The sequence below is a fragment of the Notothenia rossii genome, assembly GCF_949606895.1.
Source record: "Notothenia rossii genome assembly, chromosome: 11".
In the NCBI taxonomy this organism is placed as follows: domain Eukaryota; kingdom Metazoa; phylum Chordata; class Actinopteri; order Perciformes; family Nototheniidae; genus Notothenia; species Notothenia rossii.
In genome coordinates this window covers 30,419,710-30,441,767 of record NC_136910.1, presented here as the reverse complement: position 1 = coordinate 30,441,767, position 22,058 = coordinate 30,419,710, and the positions used below count along the sequence as shown (strand labels likewise).

General features: G+C 39.9%; 1 protein-coding gene across 4 annotated transcripts in view; it reads right to left on the bottom strand.

Annotated features, from left to right (window-relative positions):
• Positions 1-22,058, bottom strand: part of dcc (DCC netrin 1 receptor) — a 496,426-nt gene that overhangs the window by 37,323 nt on the left and 437,045 nt on the right. For 2 of the 4 annotated variants that reach the window (XM_079658229.1, XM_079658230.1), the window contains exon 28: positions 4,271-4,330. The exons of the other annotated variants lie outside the window; for them this stretch is intronic. In XM_079658229.1, the coding sequence (XP_079514355.1) occupies positions 4,271-4,330 (60 nt within the window). The remainder of the gene's footprint in view (positions 1-4,270; positions 4,331-22,058) is intronic. 4 annotated transcript variants of the gene reach the window in all.

The window sequence follows — 22,058 nt, the reverse complement described above, 5'->3', positions numbered from 1 at the left end:
TCCAGAACAGACAAGTTTCTTACAAGGGGATATTTGAGTGGAGCCTTTTCAAAAAGCTTGGAGACCATCTTCAGCAAAAACAGCTTGCAATTCTGTCTGAACTCCAGCCTCAACCTCTCAGCACCTGAGTTCTTCTTCAAGTGTTCCTCCAGACCTCGCTCTGTGACAAATCCCACTCTCAGTTTGGTGACATCCATGTGGTTGACTGGGTCAGTTAAGTCAACTTGCAGAAGCTTGACCGTGGTAGTTGCATTCTTCATGACACCGGGCTTGATAAACTTCTCCATTAGACTCCACAGTATATAAGAGAGATCCTCACTCATAAATGGCAGCATCGGTTTATCAGTCTGGTATAACTTCAAAAAAGGTGTGACTTCCCTTGCCACCATTAAAAAGAAGTTGAGCTTTGCTTCGAAGAGGTCATCTTGAACAATCATCTGAACAGTCTTAAAAGACTTAGTAGATGGTTCTGTTACAGTTTTCATTTTGGCAGCATCGATGTATATTTTTAGAGAAGGAAAATCTGTAAGGCACGCTCAGCTACCTCCACATTTTCAAGCCATCGATGATGACAGAAGTCAAGAGGGAAGGATGAGGTACCAGTGACTTCTGTATAGTCCTCCCTACGAGCTGGAACATCCTTGAAAAGCCATTTAAGGGCTGACAGAGCATTTCCCAGCTCCCAGTTTGTGGATGCACACCCTGGTCTAAAGGAGTTGTGTAGTATATGCAAACCACAGCTTCCTACATTTAGCAATTTCTTGCCAGTTTGTCCTTCAATGTTTTGCTGGGCTATGGAGAAGAGTTTCCAGTTCACATTTGGACCGTCCATTGACAGCTGAATCAGGTTTTGGAAGCCTATATCCAAACACACTATCTCAACCTTCTCATAGATTTGTGCTGCAGTGTGATGACCCATGAAAAACGATGTCAGATACCTTGAGTTTACTTGGTTATCATTCCATAATCGAATGTGGATGTCAAGCTGGCTTTTCTTCATTTCCCGATTCAGACTTTCATCGAACAGAAGAACATATTCAGACTCTTTCTTGGCTTTGGCCTTCATTATGGAAGAGAAATGAGGACCAATCCCAAATGTAGTGAGATATGCCACTTTATTCTCCCCACAACTGAACTGCTTCGCTACATCACTGTCAGGAAACATTGTCTGGAAAATGGCCCCTGCGTTCTCACATGATTTGTACGAATAGTGGCTGGTTACAACTTTTGTTGCCCAACATATTTCTACTTTGAGTGTTGGATTAGAGCAAACAAATGATGTAAAAGTGCCTGTGGTCTTGCTGGATGACTTGGGTGGATTTGATGAACCTGCTGATATTAGAGGGGCAACTCCTGTCGCTACTCCACTGGCGGCTTCCACTGTATTGGCTCTCTCTACACTGCTGGTTGCTGATGTGGATGTAGCTGTGCTGCTTGATGCATCCCTCGTCTGTTGGAAAAAATCTCCCAATGTAAGACCTGGAGTTTGAAGTCTTCTCATCCAATCTTGATGCTACTTTCCTAAATAACATATCATAAACACAAATTGTTTATTCACAAAAAAGTTATCAGTAAGATGCTGAAAATGATAGTTGTCATTCAGTTATGTCGCTGTATGTGTTATTTTATTAAGTTATCTACTTGTTTAAAAAAAAATAGTTGTTCAGGGCTCGGGTGTTTTGTTTGATTTTAAATAAAAAAAGTCTTGGCTTTCAGAATATGAAACTTTTATTGCCAAAATCTCCAGATAAATACATGTTTGAAGCTTGTAAAGGGAAGATGAAAACTCTCCCTCGCACTAATGCTTTTACGTAGCGATGCTCCCCCCTCCCTCCCGCTGACATTATGAATGTATGGCGTATAGTAATCATAGATAACACGGCAGGGTCCGTTACAGTTTGTTTTCATCTGATTTCAAATAAACAAAGTCTTGGCTTTCAGAATATTAAACTTGTTTCGGCAAATTCAGATGATAAATACAACTTTGAAGCTTGTAACGGCATAATTACAAGCGGAGAACGGAGTAAGTTTACGTCAAAGCAGGCATAACAACAGCCGGTGTTTCTCGTGAGTGTTTTCCCCGGGAAACTAACACAATACACACAAACGCAAAGATACACAAACAAACACACTCGCGAGCTTCCCCCAGACCAGTAATACAAACGAAAATATGTTTCCTCCGTTAGAAAGCTAGGAATATCCTCTTTCCAACAGTGTATAACTCAAAATGTGTCTTCGGGTCAATGTGACTGATTTCGATGGAGCAAGTTTAGGCACGAAAAATACTACCAGTAGAAATACATTGCTTTTATGTGCTTCATCCTCTGAAAACCACAGGATGGCGACTGTCGCACATACTGACATAGGTACGCTCCTTTTTATTATTGTCACCTGCATAAGCAATTATCCCATATCGAGTTCGCTAACGTTACTAGCTTAAACAAACGTAACATGCAACGTTAGCCTAATCCAAAATGCTCTACTACAGCTTACCTTTCATATGGCTCGTCAGCGCAGACTCTCCCATCGCGAATAATTGAAATTCTTTGTGGCAAACTATGCAGAAGGCGAATCGTTGGGTTGATCCTCGTTTTAGCCACAGCTTGTATTTCTTTTCGGATAGCCAACGCTCGTTAAAACAGCAACCTCCTGGCATACTTTCATTCTCTCATTAGAATGCCCAGGTCACACAAAATAAAACACTTGCAGGTCGCGTGCATAGCGCGGGAAGGCCGGAGCGGAGCTGTTTTATGTAGAAGCGAAGCAACTTAGCTCGCTCTGACTTCTTTATTTTCTTTTAATCTAAAAAGCGAACTATTCAGTCAGACAGCAATTTATTGTAAAAGTAAAGCATTTACAATTTCAAGCACTTTATCTCAAATCCAAGCACCATTCCCAAAATTCAAGCACTTTTCAAGTCATGAAAACATCTCGTAAAAATTCAAGCATTTTCAAGGATTTCAAGCACCCGTACGAACCCTGTCTGAATGTAACAGAAAGAGTCTGCCATCTCTTGGTTTAGGTTAGGAGGAAGAACTGCATAGTTCAATGAGAGAAACATGTTTACTTAAGCAAAAGTGGCCATGCCGCAATGTAAAAATACTCAGTTAGAAGTAAATGGATTTCCTTCAAATTGTACTTAAGTAAAAGTAAAAAATTATTAGCATTAACACATATTTTAAGTTCTAACTAAATTACTTTCTTTTGCTTAAGAACAGTACTTGGGTAAATGTGCTTGGTTAAATTGTATCACTGCATAGTTGACAGTACGTTGGAAAAAGGAAACAAAGCCATCAGACAGAGAGTTGGAAGAGTGAATGGACGGCCATCACAAATAATCCTAGATGCCAAATGTGTGTAAGTATTGTTCTTATTTAATGATTCCATTTAACTTTAAAACATTTTTTTTTCTTTCTAGCAAAAAAGGAAAACCATTGTTGTGGAGATGAGGGAAGATTCATGTCTGCAGCTAAGAGTATCTAAGACCAAGGAAATGAAGTTGACTGTAGCAGCACACAAAGATACTCAGTGGGAGTAGTACATATACTGTACTTCATCAATGTCTTAAGTCATGGGGTTCATCCTCAAAAGGACCAAAGATACTATGCACCTGACACTGACAGAAGTTGGCAGCAGCAGACAAATATAATAAGATGTTAATGAGAAATGAATGCTGATATTAGGGCCATTAAAAATAACCAGATTTAGAACATTGACTAATTTGCAGAAACGTGTTTTATCTGCAGGTGTTCTGCTCATGAAACTCCATCCACAAAGCTGAAGTTTATATTGTCGTTAATTAAACACATGTTGCAAATTAGCATGTGACCTCATCTCTTGACATCCAGAAACCTTTCTGCTTCTTTCCATTGCCAACAGACACCCCCGTCACCTGCAGATCTTTGCATTTTCACCCCGCCAGTACTAAGGAGGACTATCTACATTCATTCTGTCCTGTGGAGCATCATGGCCTAACAATGGTTCAACAGGAGTCTGTGCTCCACTCTCACAGTAACACTGACCTTGTGTGACCCTGAATGCCTGAAACAGAATTCCCTGGCAGCTTCATCTCTGAATAAAACACAAGCAGGTGTATGATTGTGAGCTGTGTCACACTATAAACACAACGAGCCGCAGCAGAGGCAAAGCAAAGGTTACACTTCCACAGTGAGGGGAGCCATGAAAGAGAGCTCCACGCAGCCTGGCTCCCCTTCTGGGGGTTTGTGGGGGGGGGGGGGGGGGGTCGGCTCGGATAAGTGGATATATTTACCAGACAAGCAGGAGTGGAGGTGCGAACGGCCGCCGGGGGTCACATCAACGGTGTCTGTTTCTGGGTAGAAGATTTAAAGAGAGAGGAGTTGAGGATGGGGGGGTTGGGTGTTATTGATCCATAGGACGGTTTGAAGTTAATACATTTTAAGATGAAATGTTTCTTTTTCAGGAGACATCGTGTCTCTTGGGGAGAGAGACAACCTCTCAGATTCACACAGGGGAGCGAGTTCTGTATGTCTGTCTTTCTGTCTGTATACTCACTATAAATCTAAATTGTGAATTTTGACCATAAACAAGATAATAAGAATAAATCGTTTTAATTAAAGGTGGGGTAGGTAAGTTTGAGAAACCGGCTCGAGATACACTTTTTGTTATATTCCATGGAACATTACATTCCTCTTAACATCCCGATAACAATGAATATCTTAAGTGCTTTGACAACAAATCCATAAAAAAATGTCATCTGTGGAAGCCGTAGTACTGTAAAAAGCACGACCAATCATCTGAGCCTGCCCGGCTAAAGTAACTGGATGGCCTACCTGCCTGTCAGCCTTCCATCTGTGCACAAACTTATCTCGTGCCCTCATTGGTCATGTGCGCATTCGTGTGTGTTGGAGGAGGGGCTCTGTAAGGAAGTGGCAGATTTTTTCAAGCTGTGTATTTTCAAATTCTAGCGCACTCGAGCTGGTTTCTCCAAAATTACCCCACCTTTAAGTTAATCAAAATGTAAAATGAGGTAATTGTCGTTAAACATTACGAGACAGTAGGTAAAACATATTTGTAACATCTATTTTCCTTTTAGTATGTCCGTATCCTTAAACCTGTAACCTGAATAATAATTTGGATAGTGAAAGTAGAAATGTTGACTGGTTTGGATTATGCTGTAGTTATGCATATGTATCTTTTAGTAGTATACATTTAATGCCTTACAGTTTAGAATCCCCTGTGAAATGTTTGACTTATCTGAAATATGTTATGAACATAGTTTAGAATCTCTACCTAACAGCGCATCTCATAGTTTAGTTTCCATACGTGCCATTGTGTCTTTTTTCACCTTATTTTGTCTTTTCATGGTAGAAATGTGCTTTCATAAGAATGTGAAAAGAGCAGCATTGATCTCTTAGATTTGAAGGTGTAACATATGTATTTCCCATTCACAGTCCAGTCTGCTGAGCTTCCCTCGGCTCACAACTGAAGAGCACGGGCAGTGTACAGTATTTTGCAGCCTCTATCAAATAAAATAGTTAAGTAATATATTTTGGAATGACTATGAAACATGTCTTACGTGGTTGTCAAACATATGATATCATATTTTCAAAGGATCTTAAAGCTTGTCATTGTGTGCAGTGTGAGTCCAGATACAGACATCCATCAGCTGCAGCTCCACATCTCTTTTCCCACTCAGAACATCCTATTACAGCTTCCAGCATTAAGCCACACTTTCAGGCCAATTTAGTTGAGTAACTGGCCCCCATCAGACTTTGCTCTGCGGACGGGCTTTGGAGATTCCATTTAAAAAGAGAAGAAGTTCTCTTTAAAAATTGATATAAACCGAAGCTGAAAAAATAAGCTGTGACAGAATTCCTCGCAGCAACACAACTGTGCTTTATAATAATAATACATTATATTTATAAAGCGCTTTTCCTGGTGCTCAAAGCGCTTATAATAATAATAATAATAATAATAATAATAATAATAATAATAGTGTGTTATCTAAATGTTTCATCTCTATATATACTTTTGATTTAACAATGTACATTTATTATTCACTGTATTATAATCTTAGTTTCTGGCTCATGTTTAGATTACAAAGAGGTGTCAACCATGTCTCTTCTAAAATACGTGTTAACACTATTCAGCATGAACACTGCTTTTTTTCCTTCATAACGTCCTGCTGCTCATTGGCTGTGAGTAAAGAGGTTACATGAATATACTGCCGGTTAGAGAGGGCAAATCCGGATCCTTTTACGGACTCAAGGTCTTCTGAGTCATTGAAGAGATCCGGATCATACTAGTCCTTTGAGTCAGTCACCAAGAGCGTAGAAATCCTACCGGTAAAACAGGAGCACATAGTCTCCAACTTCAAATAAATTCAAATTTTAGAGCTACTAGTGAGGGCGGCATTCCACTGTTTGTGTATTTGTAATTTGTCACTTGAGGTTTGCATTTTACGAGGATATTAAACTAACATTACATTAACCTCCGCTACACACACATGATCCAACAACGTTTGTGTCTTAATGCTTGTTTATTGCAGTATATGGCTTCTTACACTTGACTGGGTGAAGTCATCAAATTGCGTGTGCACAGTATGCATCTACGTTATCACAAACAGAGCTGACACTCACTGAGTCTGAAAACCATGACGAGTCCGAAACAGTTTGCTATTTGGCGCTGTGTGAAGTATTCCACTCATCCAGTCCGCTCACTGAATCTGAGTCTGCTGCTGACTCGCGCATGATGAGTCTGGATCTGCTACGGTTACGGCTCTGAGTCCGCACAAGTCTGCTATGTTTTGCACAGTGAAGGAAGTTCCCTTTATTCAGTCAGTCAGGATTTGCGAATCTGAGTCTGCTGTTGACTCGTGCATGATGAGTGTGAGACAGCGACCCTTTAGCGGTTGGATTTTCAGTGAAAGAATCGACCACAAGAGGAGGTAGAATTGCAAACCATGGTGACTTTATTCCTAAAAACACCAGAAGAGAACAGTAGCCAGCATGTAGGTGTTCACCCCTCTCTATACAGGTTCACCGCTCTCCTCTGACTGAAGACTGGCTCTTTTTATAGAGGTTCTTCAGAGGATTTGATTGGGAGAAACCATTCACAGGTACGCTTAATAAATACACGTGTCATTATCATTATTATAAAGAAGATCCATAACATAATTTACATAGCATTATTAGTTATTTATAGCCATCTGTTAATTGAACCCAAGAACAACATTATAACTGACCAGAATAAATATAAATTCATTTCCAACTAAAACAGAAACCCCTGCGCCTATCTCGCCACTTGGTTCGTCCCGGAACCTTCTTTGGTCAGTGTTTGTTTCCCCGAGGACCTTTTGGCCAAACACACTGGAGCGGACACAGGACGAAACAGCATGGGTAAGCGATGGACGTAAACTTTACACATTGTCCACTTATACAATCAAAAGCAACTTTAACGTCATGATATATACACGCTCAAACATATTATTTGCACACAATGATTAATCTCAACCGCTGTCAATCTTACACAATCATAAACACTTTCGGCGCTCTCGCTATAACTCCCCTCTCTTTCAGGTGGAGCCGAGGACCCGACCAGCATCTGCAGGACGACATTCCAATTAATACGGTTTAATCATTTCATAAATACTACCTCAATAACTAGTATAAATTATATAGAAATGTGCAAATATGCAATGCCAAACTGTACTGTGCAAATCACGCTAATAAAGTGCAAACTGTTCACTACTAAAGTGTTGAGTGACATTATTACTGTGCAAAAGGAAGTTGTTTCATAAAGCGCAAACCCACATGTGCAATATTACAATGCCCCAAAGCCGTCAGTCCATAGTAATGAAGTTACCTTCGTTACAATGAGTCTGTATCTGCTATACAGTTACGGTTCTGAGTCCGCACAAGTCTTCTATGTTTTTCACAGTGAGTCAGGATTTACGAATCTGAGTCTGCTTTTGACTCGTGCATGATGAGTCTGGATCTCTGGATCTGCTACGGTTACGGCTCTGAGTCCCCACGAGTCTGCAGGAAGTTTCACTGATCCGTGTCCCCTGAGCCAAACGATAACTTCTGGCAGCTATCCTACTTGCCAAAGGTTAGACAGATGGACTGTGGTACGCTGTAATGTGATTTGACATGTTATACGGAGAGCAGCGAGTGGAGCAATTTATAGTTTTAATTTGTACGTCACCAGGTGACTCAAAGGACTCTGGTTAATGGTGAGGGGAGACTCGTCACTCCCAGCTCATTACTAGGATCCGGGTTATTGATCCGGATGAATAAGGACTCACTAGGGGTGTAACGGTTCACATAATTCACGGTTCGGTATGTACCTCGGTTTGGGGTTCACGGTTCGGTGCGGGTTCAGTACAACGAGAAAAAGCAAAAAAAAGTCCCAAATGCATAGTTCCAGGTTGTTTTTTATTTATTTTGAACAGTAGTGCAAGTTTCAGTTTAAAACTAAGGAACTCTAACATTTTAATAATTAACTTTATTACACAGTTACAGTGGCGAGCCGTCAGGGCCCTCTAGGCCCTCTGTGAGGGCCTAAGATATTCTAAAAAATATATATTTGAAAACATAAAAAAAATACATTTTTCTTTAAATATTATTTTTTATTGTTACATTTTTCATTACATAGTTTTACCAAAATAACTTCATTTAATTGTATTTAAAATAACATTTCCAAAGAAATAAATCCTTAAAATCTGCCTGTTCAGTTTCTGTTAGAATGTGAAGGGTTAAATGCCTGTAAATACTGTAAAGACGGGAGAGCTTGTTGGTCCCTCTGTAGATTCACAGAGGGCCAGCTATAGTAACTCAATGAGAGAGTAATGTCAAATGACAGTACCAATCATATCTTCCCTCTAAATGGGTGGGCTTTATTTTCGCGGAACTTTATGACAAGATCCGCACGCTGTGATTATGCAAGTGGTGCAGTGACGCGTCGTAAAACCCGGAAGTAAGCTGCGCTCGGGTTCCCTTGACAGAAAGCAGTGGGATTCCTCCATAGGATTTTGGAAAATATCTGGAAATAAGGTCAGTGGAAAACGAACATGTTAGATAAATGCACGTTTTGTTCAACCGGATAATATCCACATGTCTACCCTACTTTTATTATTTTCTAATCATAAATCTAATTGATAGATTTATGATTAGCATAAGTTTGTTCATGATTGCTCACTTCAGTGATAGTGATGACATCTTTGCAAAAATTATTAACCGAGTCATTTTCAAGATTGAGTTACAATGATAAACTGGAATGGCAAAGGATCAGTGCATGACCCACCATCAAGTGCTTCATCCAAAAGGACAGGAGGATGGACTTTGTGTTTAAGTGATTTGATCATCAAAGGTAGGCCTAAGTCATTTTCAATGTGGGCCGCCGTGCCGACTTCATTCATTTGTAATTGTTACTTGGCTGTGGGTACCCTGTCATGATAGGTGTTTAGATAAATGGTGTTGTTTTGTGTGGTAGAGGATTGCTGTCATTGATGCGTTTTGCACCCTGGGCCGCTGTTTTGATATTCCGCTGAAGACGTAATAACTAATAAATGTCTATAACTATGTAAATGTAAATATAATGTATGATGTCCTTGATTGTTTTATGTTTCATGTGGAACCTATATGCTGCAGGTCTCCCTTGAAAAAGAGATATATGATCTCAATGGGACCAATCTCGTTAAATAAAGGTTTGAAATGAAATAAAATCTTCTTTTATTTCAGAGGGCCTACAGATGTAGCACTCTAGATAGGACTCACATGGGTGTGTCTCAACCAAAAGCCCAGCGGATCCCAGTGGCTGGGGGTGTTGCCAAATTGCTAGAGAGCGTTGCCAAATTTCCCCATTTGTTCAATTACAGGATTTAACCATGAGATGGCGCTTCATTCACAAATACACAAAGACAACTGGGTGTTGTAGAACTTATTCTGTTTGCAGCTCTGCAGTTGTGTTTGCTGAATACTGTAGCATTTAATCACTTATTTGTTATGGTTTTCACAGACTATTATAATGAAAAAACTAGGGATGCACCGAATATTCGGCTGCCGAAAATTATCGGCCGAAAATGGATAAAAAGGCCCTTTCGGCTTTCGGCCGGGTTTTAGCATCGAAAAAATATCACAGAATGTCAGGGAACAGGGTTAAGTTGGTAAGCTAACGTGTTGTTGTGATGACGTAATCAAAACGTGGCGACAACCACGGCGCGTGACCATGCTCGCGGCTGGCTCACAGCCAACATGTCTGGCGCTTGGAGATATTTAAAAATATCAGAGAAAGAGGCGCGGATTGCGATTTGTAAAACGTGTTCAGCTGACATTTCTCGAGGGGGTGTAACTGCAAAGACTTTCACCACTTCGGGATTACTCCACCACTTGAAATCAAAACACCCGGACAAATATGCGGAGTAAGATCAAATCACAAGCACTGACAGCGAGAGACTGTTCAGCGCTGCCTCTCATGTGCTTGATGAGAAGAGGAACAGACTTATGGCTGATAAAGCAGAGAAGCTACTGTTCATTAAAAAGAACCTCCCACTTTTCCTTAATAAGTAGACAAGGCTGGCTTATCATAAGCTTATCTAGTTCTACATGTCTGCTCTATACCCACTTTCCTGAACAATTTTCATTGTGAGTTATAATTCACCATCTCAGGTTATCATTAGGGGGAAATGACAGCAGCACAGTGTTCAATATATTGTACTTTCGGTATCTAAATGATACAATGTTGTTTACATTGCTCATGAAATTGTAATTTAATTTGTAATTGATTGTGGATTTTGTATCCAGTTTTCACTTTATGTATCTTTATACAATGTTTACTACTTTGTTTATGAGGACAGACAGCCTTATTTACAGATTCTTGAAATTGAATTGTAATTTCATTTGTAAATAGTTGCATTCATCTGGATTTATCCAGTTTGCACATTTGTATGCATGCACTTATAGGTGCATTTGTTGTTGTTGAAGGCCTGGCTGTTACAGTCTTTATTTACACTATTTTGTTGTAGGCCTACTGGCCTAGATGTTTATGCAGTTTTAAAGCACCTTGGCTTTGTTCTGAATGCACTTTGTTGTAGTTATCCTACAGAGAAAAGAAAATGCACTTGACTTGGAATTAATGTACTGTATGCATTCAAAAGTGCTGAATAAATGTTTTATGGACCCATAATAGTGATTATTATTTAAGTTAAGTTTGCCATAATCATGTCTTTTTCCATAATCAGGTAGCTGAACAACATTGGTAAAAAAATGTATACATTATATATATAGATATTTCTATTAATCATTTTCGGCCTTTCGGCATTCGGTTTTCGGCCAACTGTTTCCTATTTTCGGTATCGGTTTCGGCCAAGAATTTCCCATTCGGTGCACCCCTAGAAAAAACATCAATGTTTTAGATCAAATAAAGTATATAGTTTGCTTTATGCCGTATATATATTTTTGGAGCGATAAAAATAAAAATAATAATAAAGAGAAACTATGAAATAAGAAATTAATAAAACTAAAATGTAATTATCATATATTATAATGTATTTAATTATGAAGTAATATCATACATTAACCCCATTATAGCAGATGCCACATTGAATGGATTAACACATTTATGCATCAATAATTACAACAGAGTATTTCTAAATACAAGTTGTAAAAATACTTGTATGTATTTAATATTAATAACACAATGATTAATTTCAGATGATAATACTTTTCAGGGTTAGGTCCGGTCTGACAGCGCTTAGCTCTCTGCTGCAGAGAAGATCACTTCTCTAAACAAAGTCAAAAATCCTACATCCAAACGGAATACATATAATTAATTATTATTAATACGTTAAGTCTTGTTCATTGTTTTTCACTTTTATTAAATGTTTGATATTTCCGGCACAGACCCTTTCATACCGGCAATGCGCGATAGAAACAACAGAAAGTGCGACAGCTTAAATATGCCAGTGTTAATTTCGTCAACGAAAACTATGACGAAAAATGTTAGTCAACGACCTTTTTTACATGACTAAGACGAGACGATGACGAGCTAAAAATAGATTCTTGATAACGAAAACTATGACGAAATGTATATTTAGTTTTCGTTGACGAGACGGGACTAAGGTGTTAATGGTGCACTATCGGAAATTCAAAATGCACCATATTTCCCCCCAAGTGTCCATCTTCTCTGTCAAAATGCATCTTACGTTTCTATCTTGCAATATCATTATTTCCGCTCTCTTCACTCCAGATGAGCGATATCCCTGTGTCTCTCTGTGTGCGGGGGGCGTGGCCTTACAGACATGCTGCAGCGGACACAGAGATCTGCCGGGGACGGAGCGTTCAGAGAGTATAGAGACACATTTTGACCAACAGTTGACTAAAACATTTTGAGTTTTCGTCGACTAAAACTACGAAGAATAGGAATGACTAAAATGTGACAAACTAATAACCACTTTAAGACTAAATCACAAACAGCTGCCAAAATTAATACTAAAATATGCGAACACAAACCTACAGACTGGGGGTTGGGAGATCACCGGGGGGGGGGAGCTGTGGAATGTGACCATCCCCCTTGGGAGACTTACTCCACACATTCCGATGGCCAATTAGTTTTAAACAAAGAGTTTGCAACATACAGCATAGGCAACATGGGGGGTGGGGGCTTCTCAAAAGAGAAAATGCAGATATCATTCTCTCTCTCGACTCGCTGAGCGCTCATTGGTGGTTTTTACCCCGTGCTGCTGATGAAACTCTCCAATTGGCTCGGCAAAAGTTTGTTGTTGTTGTTTTGTGTCAGTTTTACATTGCCACTTCCATTCACATTTTTCATCATTGTTCCACAAGGTTTATCATGAAATGAATATCCATATATTTTATACTATACTTGCACTGCTAACCGTTTTCATACTTTATATATCTTAGCATATTCATAAACACTGTTAATACTGCTCACAGGCTGCTGTGTATATCTAGTGTATTCATACTCCTCACTGTTTATTCATCATTCAATTCATTCTATATTTTATTCTGTAGATTGTGTACATTACTTTTCACTTTACTGCTTGTTGCACCGTTAGACGCTAAACTGCATTTTGTTGTCTCAGTACCTGTAATCTTTGCAATAACAATAAAGTATAATCTAATCTTGAGCAGGAACACATGTATTTACTTAGTACATATCTGACATTAACGATTAAATACATTTGTGCATTCTTTATGAATGAAAACCGAGTCAAGCCGACTCCGGAGGTGGCGGTATGCACCTTAAAGTTGTTCACCTGATTGTTTAACTTGAAGGTGCCTGATGTGAACATTTCCAGAAGAACGTCTAGCTTGAATGGCATTTGTATGTATACAGTAGGCAGTATAGTGCAACCTTTTTTCCCGTCAAGAGTTTGAATTGGAGAAGGGTAATGGTTATCGATGGTGCTTTTAAAGCCTATTGTATAATAACTGTGATTTATATTGCTTTTCAAATGCATATGGGCGCCCATTTACACTGCTCTTCCTGTCAATAATATGAATAGAACCTAGTTAGATCACTTAGACACATCCTGGGGATTTCAGAATGGTACTGGATTTTGATTTATTAGTATCTGCTTCATATTGCAATAGCCTATATTCCCGAACAGCTCTCAACACTCATATGAAACAGAACTGTTCTTACAATGTGTGTTGGAAGGATTTATGAAATTACTATGCATATCTTATTGTGTAAACACCAGTGTTGGGCAACTTACTTTTAAAAAGTAACTAGTAATAGTTATAGCTACTGCTCTCAAAAAAGTAACTAGTTACTTTAATAGTTACTAAATTATAAAAGTAACACGTTACTTTACTTTAAAAATAATAACAAAACAAATACAAGTTGTTGTGTTGTTCTGTGATACAGAGGAGAAAATACATCATTGTAGCAATTATCATTATGAAATGTAGTGGAACAATAAAAAACAAAATATATGTTTAGACATTTTGACAGGCATCTTTATTGTAGCCTCAACAATCAAGTTCTAAGTAGTGCAATATGAAATAAAAACAACTACACTCTTTTGGCAGTGTTGTGGTGCTGAGAGACAGAGGCGGGGTATCAAGGTACAAGCTAGACTTTTATTTCGCATCTGAAATACATTGTAAACAACTTCATGCCCGGGAAGCGAAGACCGCCCGAAACAGGAAGTCCGGTTCACTAATATGTCCGTGCAGAACAATACCCCATAGATCCGTGGGTGAATAATGTCAATCACCACAGTGTACACATTAACAACTACACTCTTTTGACAGTAACAATTAAATAAATAATAAACTGTCAGACTGACACTGAAGACAAACAAACTATTTTCAGCAATCAATCTGTTTAGTTGACTCTGGGTGACATGTGGCGACATGTGGCGATTTAAAAAAAAAAAAATCGTTTTTTGGCTGTTTAGATGGTGTTGCTCCATCTGGGTCACTGCCGGTGGTTGAGACGGTGGGGTCTTTGGCGACTAGTTTTGTAACCCCATGTACATGACTTACAGTGGGGCAAAAAAGTATTTAGTCAGCCACCAATTGTGCAAGTTCTCCCACTTAAAAAGATGAGAGAGGCCTGTAATTTTCCTCCTAGGTATACCTCAACTATGAGAGATAAGAGAAGAAAAAAAAAAAATCCAGAAAATTACATTGTCTGATTTTTAAATAATTGATTTGCAAATTATGGTGGAAAATAAGTATTTGGTCAATAACAAAAGTTCATTTCAATACTTTGTTATATACCCTTTGTTGGCAATGACAGAGGTCAAACGTTTTCTGTAAGTCTTCACAAGGTTTTCACACACTGTTGCTGGTATTTTGGCCCATTCCTCCATGCAGATCTCCTCTAGAGCAGTGATGTTTTGGGGCTGTCGCTGGGCAACACAGACTTTCAACTCCTTCCAAAGATTTTCTATGGGGTTGAGATCTGGAGACTGGCTAGGCCACCCCAGGACCTTGAAATGCTTCTTACGAAGCCACTCCTTCGTTGCCCGGGCGGTGTGTTTGGGATCATTGTCATGCTGAAATACCTAGCCACGTTTCATCTTCAATGCCCTTGCTGATGGAAGGAGGTTGTCACTCAAAATCTCACGATACATGGCCCCATTAATTCTTTCCTTTACACGGATCAGTCGTCCTGGTTCCTTTGCAGAAAAAAACAGCCCCAAAGCATGATGTTTCCACCCCCATGTTTCACAGTAGGTATGGTGTTCTTTGGATGCAACTCAGCATTTTTTCTCCTCCAAACACGTCGAGTTGAGTTTTTACCAAAAAGTTCTATTTTGGTTTCATCTGACCATATGACATTCTCCCAATCCTCTTCTGGATCATCTAAATGCTCTCTAGCAAACTTCAGACGGGCCTGGACATGTATTGGCTTAAGCAGGGGGACACGTCTGGCACTGCAGGATTTGAGTCCCTGGCGGCGTAGTGTGGTACTGATGGTAGCCTTTGTTACTTTGGTCCTAGCTCTCTGCAGGTCATTGACTAGGTCCCCCCGTGTGGTTCTGGGATTTTTGCTCACCGTTCTTGTGATCATTTTGACCCCACGGGGTGAGATCTTGCGTGGAGCCCCAGATCGAGGGAGATTATCAGTGGTCTTGTATGTCTTCCATTTTCTAATAATTGCTCCCACAGTTGATTTCTTCACACCAAGCTGCTTCACCTATTGCAGATTCAGTCTTCCCAGCCTGGTGCAGGTCTACAATTTTGTTTCTGGTGTCCTTTGACAGCTCTTTGGTCTTGGCCATAGTGGAGTTTGGAGTGTGACTGTTTAAGGTTGTGGACAGGTGTCTTTTATACTGATAACTGTATTAATGGCACCTGTTTGAACTCGTTAACAAGTGGAGGACAGAGGAGGCTCTTAAAGAAGTTACAGGTCTGTGAGAGTCAAAAATCTTGTTTGTTTGTAGGTGACCAAATACTTATTTTACAGAGGAATTTAACAATTAATTCATTAAAAATCCTACAATGTGATTTCCTGGATTCTTTCCCCCCATTCTGTCTCTCATAGTTGAAGTGTACCTAGAATGAAAATTACAGGCCTCATCTTTTTAAGTGGGAGAACTTGCACAAATGGTGGCTGACTAAATACTTTTTCCCCCCACTGTAAGTGCTTCAGGAGATTGGCATTACTGTTATTTAATGTGGACAATGCTTTATGTCCTGTACACAGTTTACATTTGACCGTTATATTTTTGCGTCCTTTATCCCCACAAATTGAAAATAGTGGTTATATCTCCAAGTTGTAAATGCGCTGCTGCTCTCGTTGATACAAAAGTGTGTGTGTGTGTGTGTGCTGGTGGTGGGCGTTGCCGTGTATGTGTGTGTGTTAGCAAGCAGTGTTGCCAACTCCATAGTAAGGAAAGTAGCTATTGGCTGTCCGAAAAGTCGCCAGAAGTCCCTAAATGACGTCATTGCCTAATTTGCATATCATGTAATGGCGGTAAAAACGTTCCACCCCCTTTAGAACTTGAAACCAGAGTAAATCCAGACGACAGTAGATCAGAAATGTCTATTAGAAAAAGTAGTGGACGAGGTTATTAAGTGACTGAGGCTGAGTGTGAGTCAATGCAAAGCAAAGGCAGTTATTTATTATAGTGTGACAGTGAAGAAACATACATTTAAATCCCGCTCAAAACCAGGACGGCTTGGCGCATGCGCAATTCATTTACAGTCTCGACGCGGGAGGGTGTGGCTGTCTCCTTTCTGCTCTGACTGCAGCTGCTGCGGGAGGCAACTAGCGCCTGTGAGTACTATGGGAGGGCAGAGCAGGGGCAGAGGGGCTCACGGCAGCACCCGTTAACTGCTGAACAATATGTGAGTCTCCAAACACCAGAAAAGTCCCTAATAACACCATTACAAGTCGTTAGATTAGTCGTTAGTCGCTTTTGACAACAATAAGTAGCCGGAGGGTTTGGAAAGCCGCCGAATTTAACGACAAAGTAGCGAAGTTGGCAACACTGTTAGCAAGTGTTTGTGTGTCTGTGTATTTTCCCCATAAGGCAAGACCCAGCCCAACTCTGTTTCTGATTGGCTTACCCTGAAATGTTACCCCGCGTTAACCAATCATCACTCCTCTCTGGTGACTTTCGCTTTTCCATGGTACTGTGAGAGGACATCGCTGTATTCGCCTGTAAATTACATCCGCAGGGAGATTCGGTTCAGTTGGATCACATAATGTAATGCAGTAACGCACCCATTTAAATCACAGTAACTATAACGGCGTTACTGAATGGGAATAGGTAACTAGTAACGTTATTAGTTACCGCAAAAGGTAGTTGTGTGCGTTAGTTTGTAACACGTTAGTCCCAATACTGGTAAACACACACCTGATCACCTGAGAGCTGCCGTTTCATTCAGACTGTTTAAAAAAAAACAACGTTCTGATTTTAACAACTCAATGTGTGATTGTTATAGCAGTAATATTAGACACTAATAATAGACACTAATAATACAGTAAACTATTAATACTGTACATATTATTGTTTGCCCGTGGGATTAGGATTATCGGTAGTGAGAGCCGTGCTGCATTTTCCTCCGGTCGGATGTGATATAAAAACAAAGCGATTATCTTTGTTGTTGTAAACTCACGTGGATTAAACTACATGTATTAGTGCATTCATTTCAATTCGCGAACACATGATACATTAAATGATCGTGAGGATGATTGAAAATCGTTTGTTTGAGCCGGGCTGCATTTCCTGATGAAATAACATAGCGATGGTTTTGTACTTACGCCAACGTGAATTAAACAACATTATTTTGTTAAATAAAAACATGGTGATGTTTTGTAAATGATTACATGTCTCTTATTTAGCACAGAATATGATCCTATCCGTGACATATGGATCTTAACAAATATCCACTATATCAGACACCTGTAGATCTATCAGCTGTTTATTTCACATGATTTCCAGTGTGGCAGCTTTTTAATCACGGCTCCTCCTGGTGGATCCATGATCCATTGCAGCTGGTTTCATTATAATTACATTTATTTATCAAGGGGGCGTATCAAGTCCTGCGGGGGGTTTTCCTTTTCAGCAGGGGCCCACCCCGTGCAGATCACGGACCTGCACGGGTAGGCGTCTGAAATGAAGCTCTACATCTGTAGGTATATAAGTCACGGCTCCCCACTGCAAAGTTAAAAACAAACCACAAACAGTACCATACACACTCAGATGGCCATATTATCTATAATGTCTGATGTCAAACATAAGGGTTCAATAAGCTGTAAAACTAAAAAGAATATTACAAAATAAATAATAAGATCGTGTTCAATCACTTTCAATCACAATCAATTAAAGCCGGGGTCCTCTACTATTGCATAAGGGCGCAGCATAGCCGTTGAAATATATATGCCAATAGCTTCCGTAATTGTATTTTGGTCTCTCGGCTTTCATGTCTATTGACTTCTTAAAAACAGCGGGGATAAGCTGTTGTACTGCTGTTGTCTTTCGCCGGGCTCCGGTGATTGGCAAATCTGGGTGATGCCTTCTGATATGATTTATCAGCATGTTTGGCGTGCGCTACCATTAGCATACCGCACCGCTGTGGAACAACGCCGACACACCGTCCCCTCGATCCACGACTCGCACTCCATCTTTGTTGTAGTCCACAGGGAACCCGAAATGCTGCCACACAGCTGATTTAAAAGAAGCAGGTGGGTCTTCTATCTCCTGTGTGTTATCTGAACTCGCTATACTAACTTTTCTTCTTCTTGTATTTTGTTCATTTTGTTGTGTTTTCTTCTTCTTCTTCATTTGTTGTTCAAGGGCGGCTGGCAAACAGCTTTTAGGCGCAATACCGCCCCCTGGATTATATTTAGTGTAGTGGATACTGCCCTAAGTGAAATACTTTTTTCCCCACTCGTAAAAAAAAAGGCGTATTCGTCATGTGACTGCATATACCGAACCATGACGTCCGAACCGTGACGGTACGGGACGAATATGGATACCGTTACACCCCTAGGACTCACCCGTCTCTACTGCCGGTAGGAGAGGATGCTGGCGGGGTTTGTTCGCCACTTCTCCATAGGGCTGTGCATCTTCACTGGTCTCACGATTCGATTACGATTATCCTGTCAACGATTCGATTCAATATCCCGATGCATCACGATGCATCACGATTCATACCAATGCGTTGCATCCTCAATTTTCTATATTACTGCACATGGCTTATTTTTCATCAATGCATACATGCAGTAAATACATAATGAACTATTTTTATTATTTAGAAAGGGCTTTAGAAATTAATAGCATAAATGTCTTTACATTAATTTATAAACCAAAATAAATATATTGTATAGGTCTAGCCTCCCTATATCTGTGTGTGAAGTTGTTCCATCCTCAAAAACAAAAGAATAATGCTTCTGCAGTTTAGCTGCAGCTTCTAGCAACGGCCTTCTGTTAAAAAAAGGACACTGAATGTCCTTAATGTGGCATCACAAACCGGACTCGAGTCTGAACACAGCAGACAACAGGAGTATTTACAATAGCATATACAAACAAAAATACTGCATGTGGGTGCACACTTACATTCTCTGTCTTACGGTTACATAAATCCCATGAATGTATGAGATTAAGCTAGCTTCATTATATCTCAGTGATTAAGTGAATAATAAAGTTTCTATCAGGTTACTATCAGCCTGTCACTCATTATTTTCAGGGAGGGGGCGGGGTTTGGAGGAACGGAGAGGAGACGGTGATCGCGGAAGCTTTTTTCCTCCTGCCTTCACAAACTTTACACACGTATATATCGTCTGAAAATTGCTAGAGGACATTCATACTCTGCAATCCAAGACTTAATTAAATCCTCCAAAAACCTGATATGATTGTAACGCGATTATTTTCGAAAAACATAAATCCCTGTGTCTCTGAGCCGCAGTGACACGGAGTGATTCAGAGTGGGTCCTTCTGCTGTTGGTTCTGGACTGGTGTTCTTGTGTTGGTGGATAAAGCAGACTGCTCCGTGTTTGGTGTTGCTGTCACGTCTGTTCTGTTCACCGAACGATTTGATATTAAAGTGACAGAAAAAAAAAACGTTATAGTAAAGCCGCGGCCGGAAAATCAGTAAGCAACGTTACTACGCTATAATCGATTATCTTCCGTCACTGCATCGATACCGAATCGTCCACCTCCAAATTGCAATGCATCGTAAAAACGATTATTTTCAACACCCCTACTTCTTCACCACTATCCTACTTTCAGTTCGTGTTTGAACATATTTGTTAGCTATATCTAACATCCGTTACTATTGGCTCCAACCAAATTGCTACTTTGTTCAACTAGTTTTCAGTTACCTGTTTGCTTTTTCCTACTTACCGGTCCCTAGCCTGTAAGCCCGTTGGCTACCATCCTCCAGCCGTTGGCCGTCAACAACTCGTCAACTCCCTCCGCTACGGTGGGAAATTTTCACAGACAGTCTTTCAGCTGTCCAATTGCAGAAAGCCCTAGTAGCCCTACAGCTAGCCAACCTCCAGTCACATGCTAATGCTAGCATCGGACCGTTCTCCCTCCCCCCGATCAGGTGCCATGCTGTGTGCTTTCCTGCCGTCTGACTTGTCTGATTAATCCGCCCCAAAAGGTTGTTGCGGGCAGCATCCTCCCCGGCCGACATGACTGTCATACTCTATCGCGGAATAACTCCAGCCAAAGCACATATCCACTCAACACGTTCTCACTTCCAACCCGTCACATATTGACGGACGGTCAGGGCCCCTCCCCGTCACTCTATTACGTACAGGGTACCCCTTGGAAGTCAGTTTTCAACGGGCAGGGCGTCCCATTGACTAGCATAGACCTCCCATAGCGTTGATAATAGTTGCCATGAGAACGCTCCCCGGCAAATGCTACCCCGACGGTCGGTTGTTATTGTCAATATTAATATAATACTTTTTTTTTTTTTTTAATAGTCATACTCGATTTCGCCTATTTTCTTGTTGCCCCAGCTGGTCGACACCTCTTTTAGCAGAAACAAAGGCTACATTAATGTATTAAATCGATGTTAATCCATGTGTGTGGTTGTGGAATTAATGGACGTGACGTTGTGCGATTGCGCAACGCAATAATTTACAAACTCTTCAACTACAACCCTACTTATATTTAAAAACATTCTAGAAGGCCCCACAAAATACTTTAATGTAAATTTAAATGTGAAGGGATGTGTGTAATGTGGTGATTATTATTCACCCACAGATCTATGGCTTGGGGTATTGTTGCGCACTGACATTATAGTTAACCGGACTTCCTTTTGATGTGAAATCCGAAAACATTTTTTAAAAATAAAATACTTTATTCCGAGTGTGCTTGCTTATCTCTTTGAAGGTCATCACATAACGGCATTGTAATACACGGTTCGGCTGCATTAAATATTACATATCTGCCGTAGTTCGCTATTTATAGAGCCCTGGTGAGAAGACTTCTAGACAAACAGGAATAAATGCCGCCAAAACTGAATATGTGACGTGGATCATAAATATATCAGCAATCAATCAGAATCTTCAATTTCTCTTCACTCAATACGTCTCCTTGCACTATCAGTACTAATTCGGCTGACTTTTATATTTGATCCAATCGGTATATGTACACCATAACGGTGCACAGCTGATAGAAAGGGACACCTTGTGGTTAAAGCACATTATTGAAATGTATTATTTTTATTATTAGTTTGTCCGTCTGTCTCTCCTATTAATATCTAATAAGGCTTTATTTAAACATTAAAGAATACTTTAGGTTAAGGTATTATTTTGAATAAGAAAAAAGCTTTGGGGGTATAAATATTAAGCCTGACAAAGTACTAATATATTGCTTTCCTGCAATGCTAACTACTGTATGTTTAAGCACTTATTTTAACTGATATTATACGTATTATACTCTTATAAGATGTATGTAGATAGTATAAGAAATGTGCAGAATATGACAGTTGGACAGTTGAGGAACCTGCGACCCAGGTTTTTCATCTCCGACCTTGTCAGGTATTGAACAATCAATAAATAAAGAACACAGAATTTTTAAATATAAAACACAGAATTTGTGTGATTATACTAAATGATTTACAAATAAATACCAC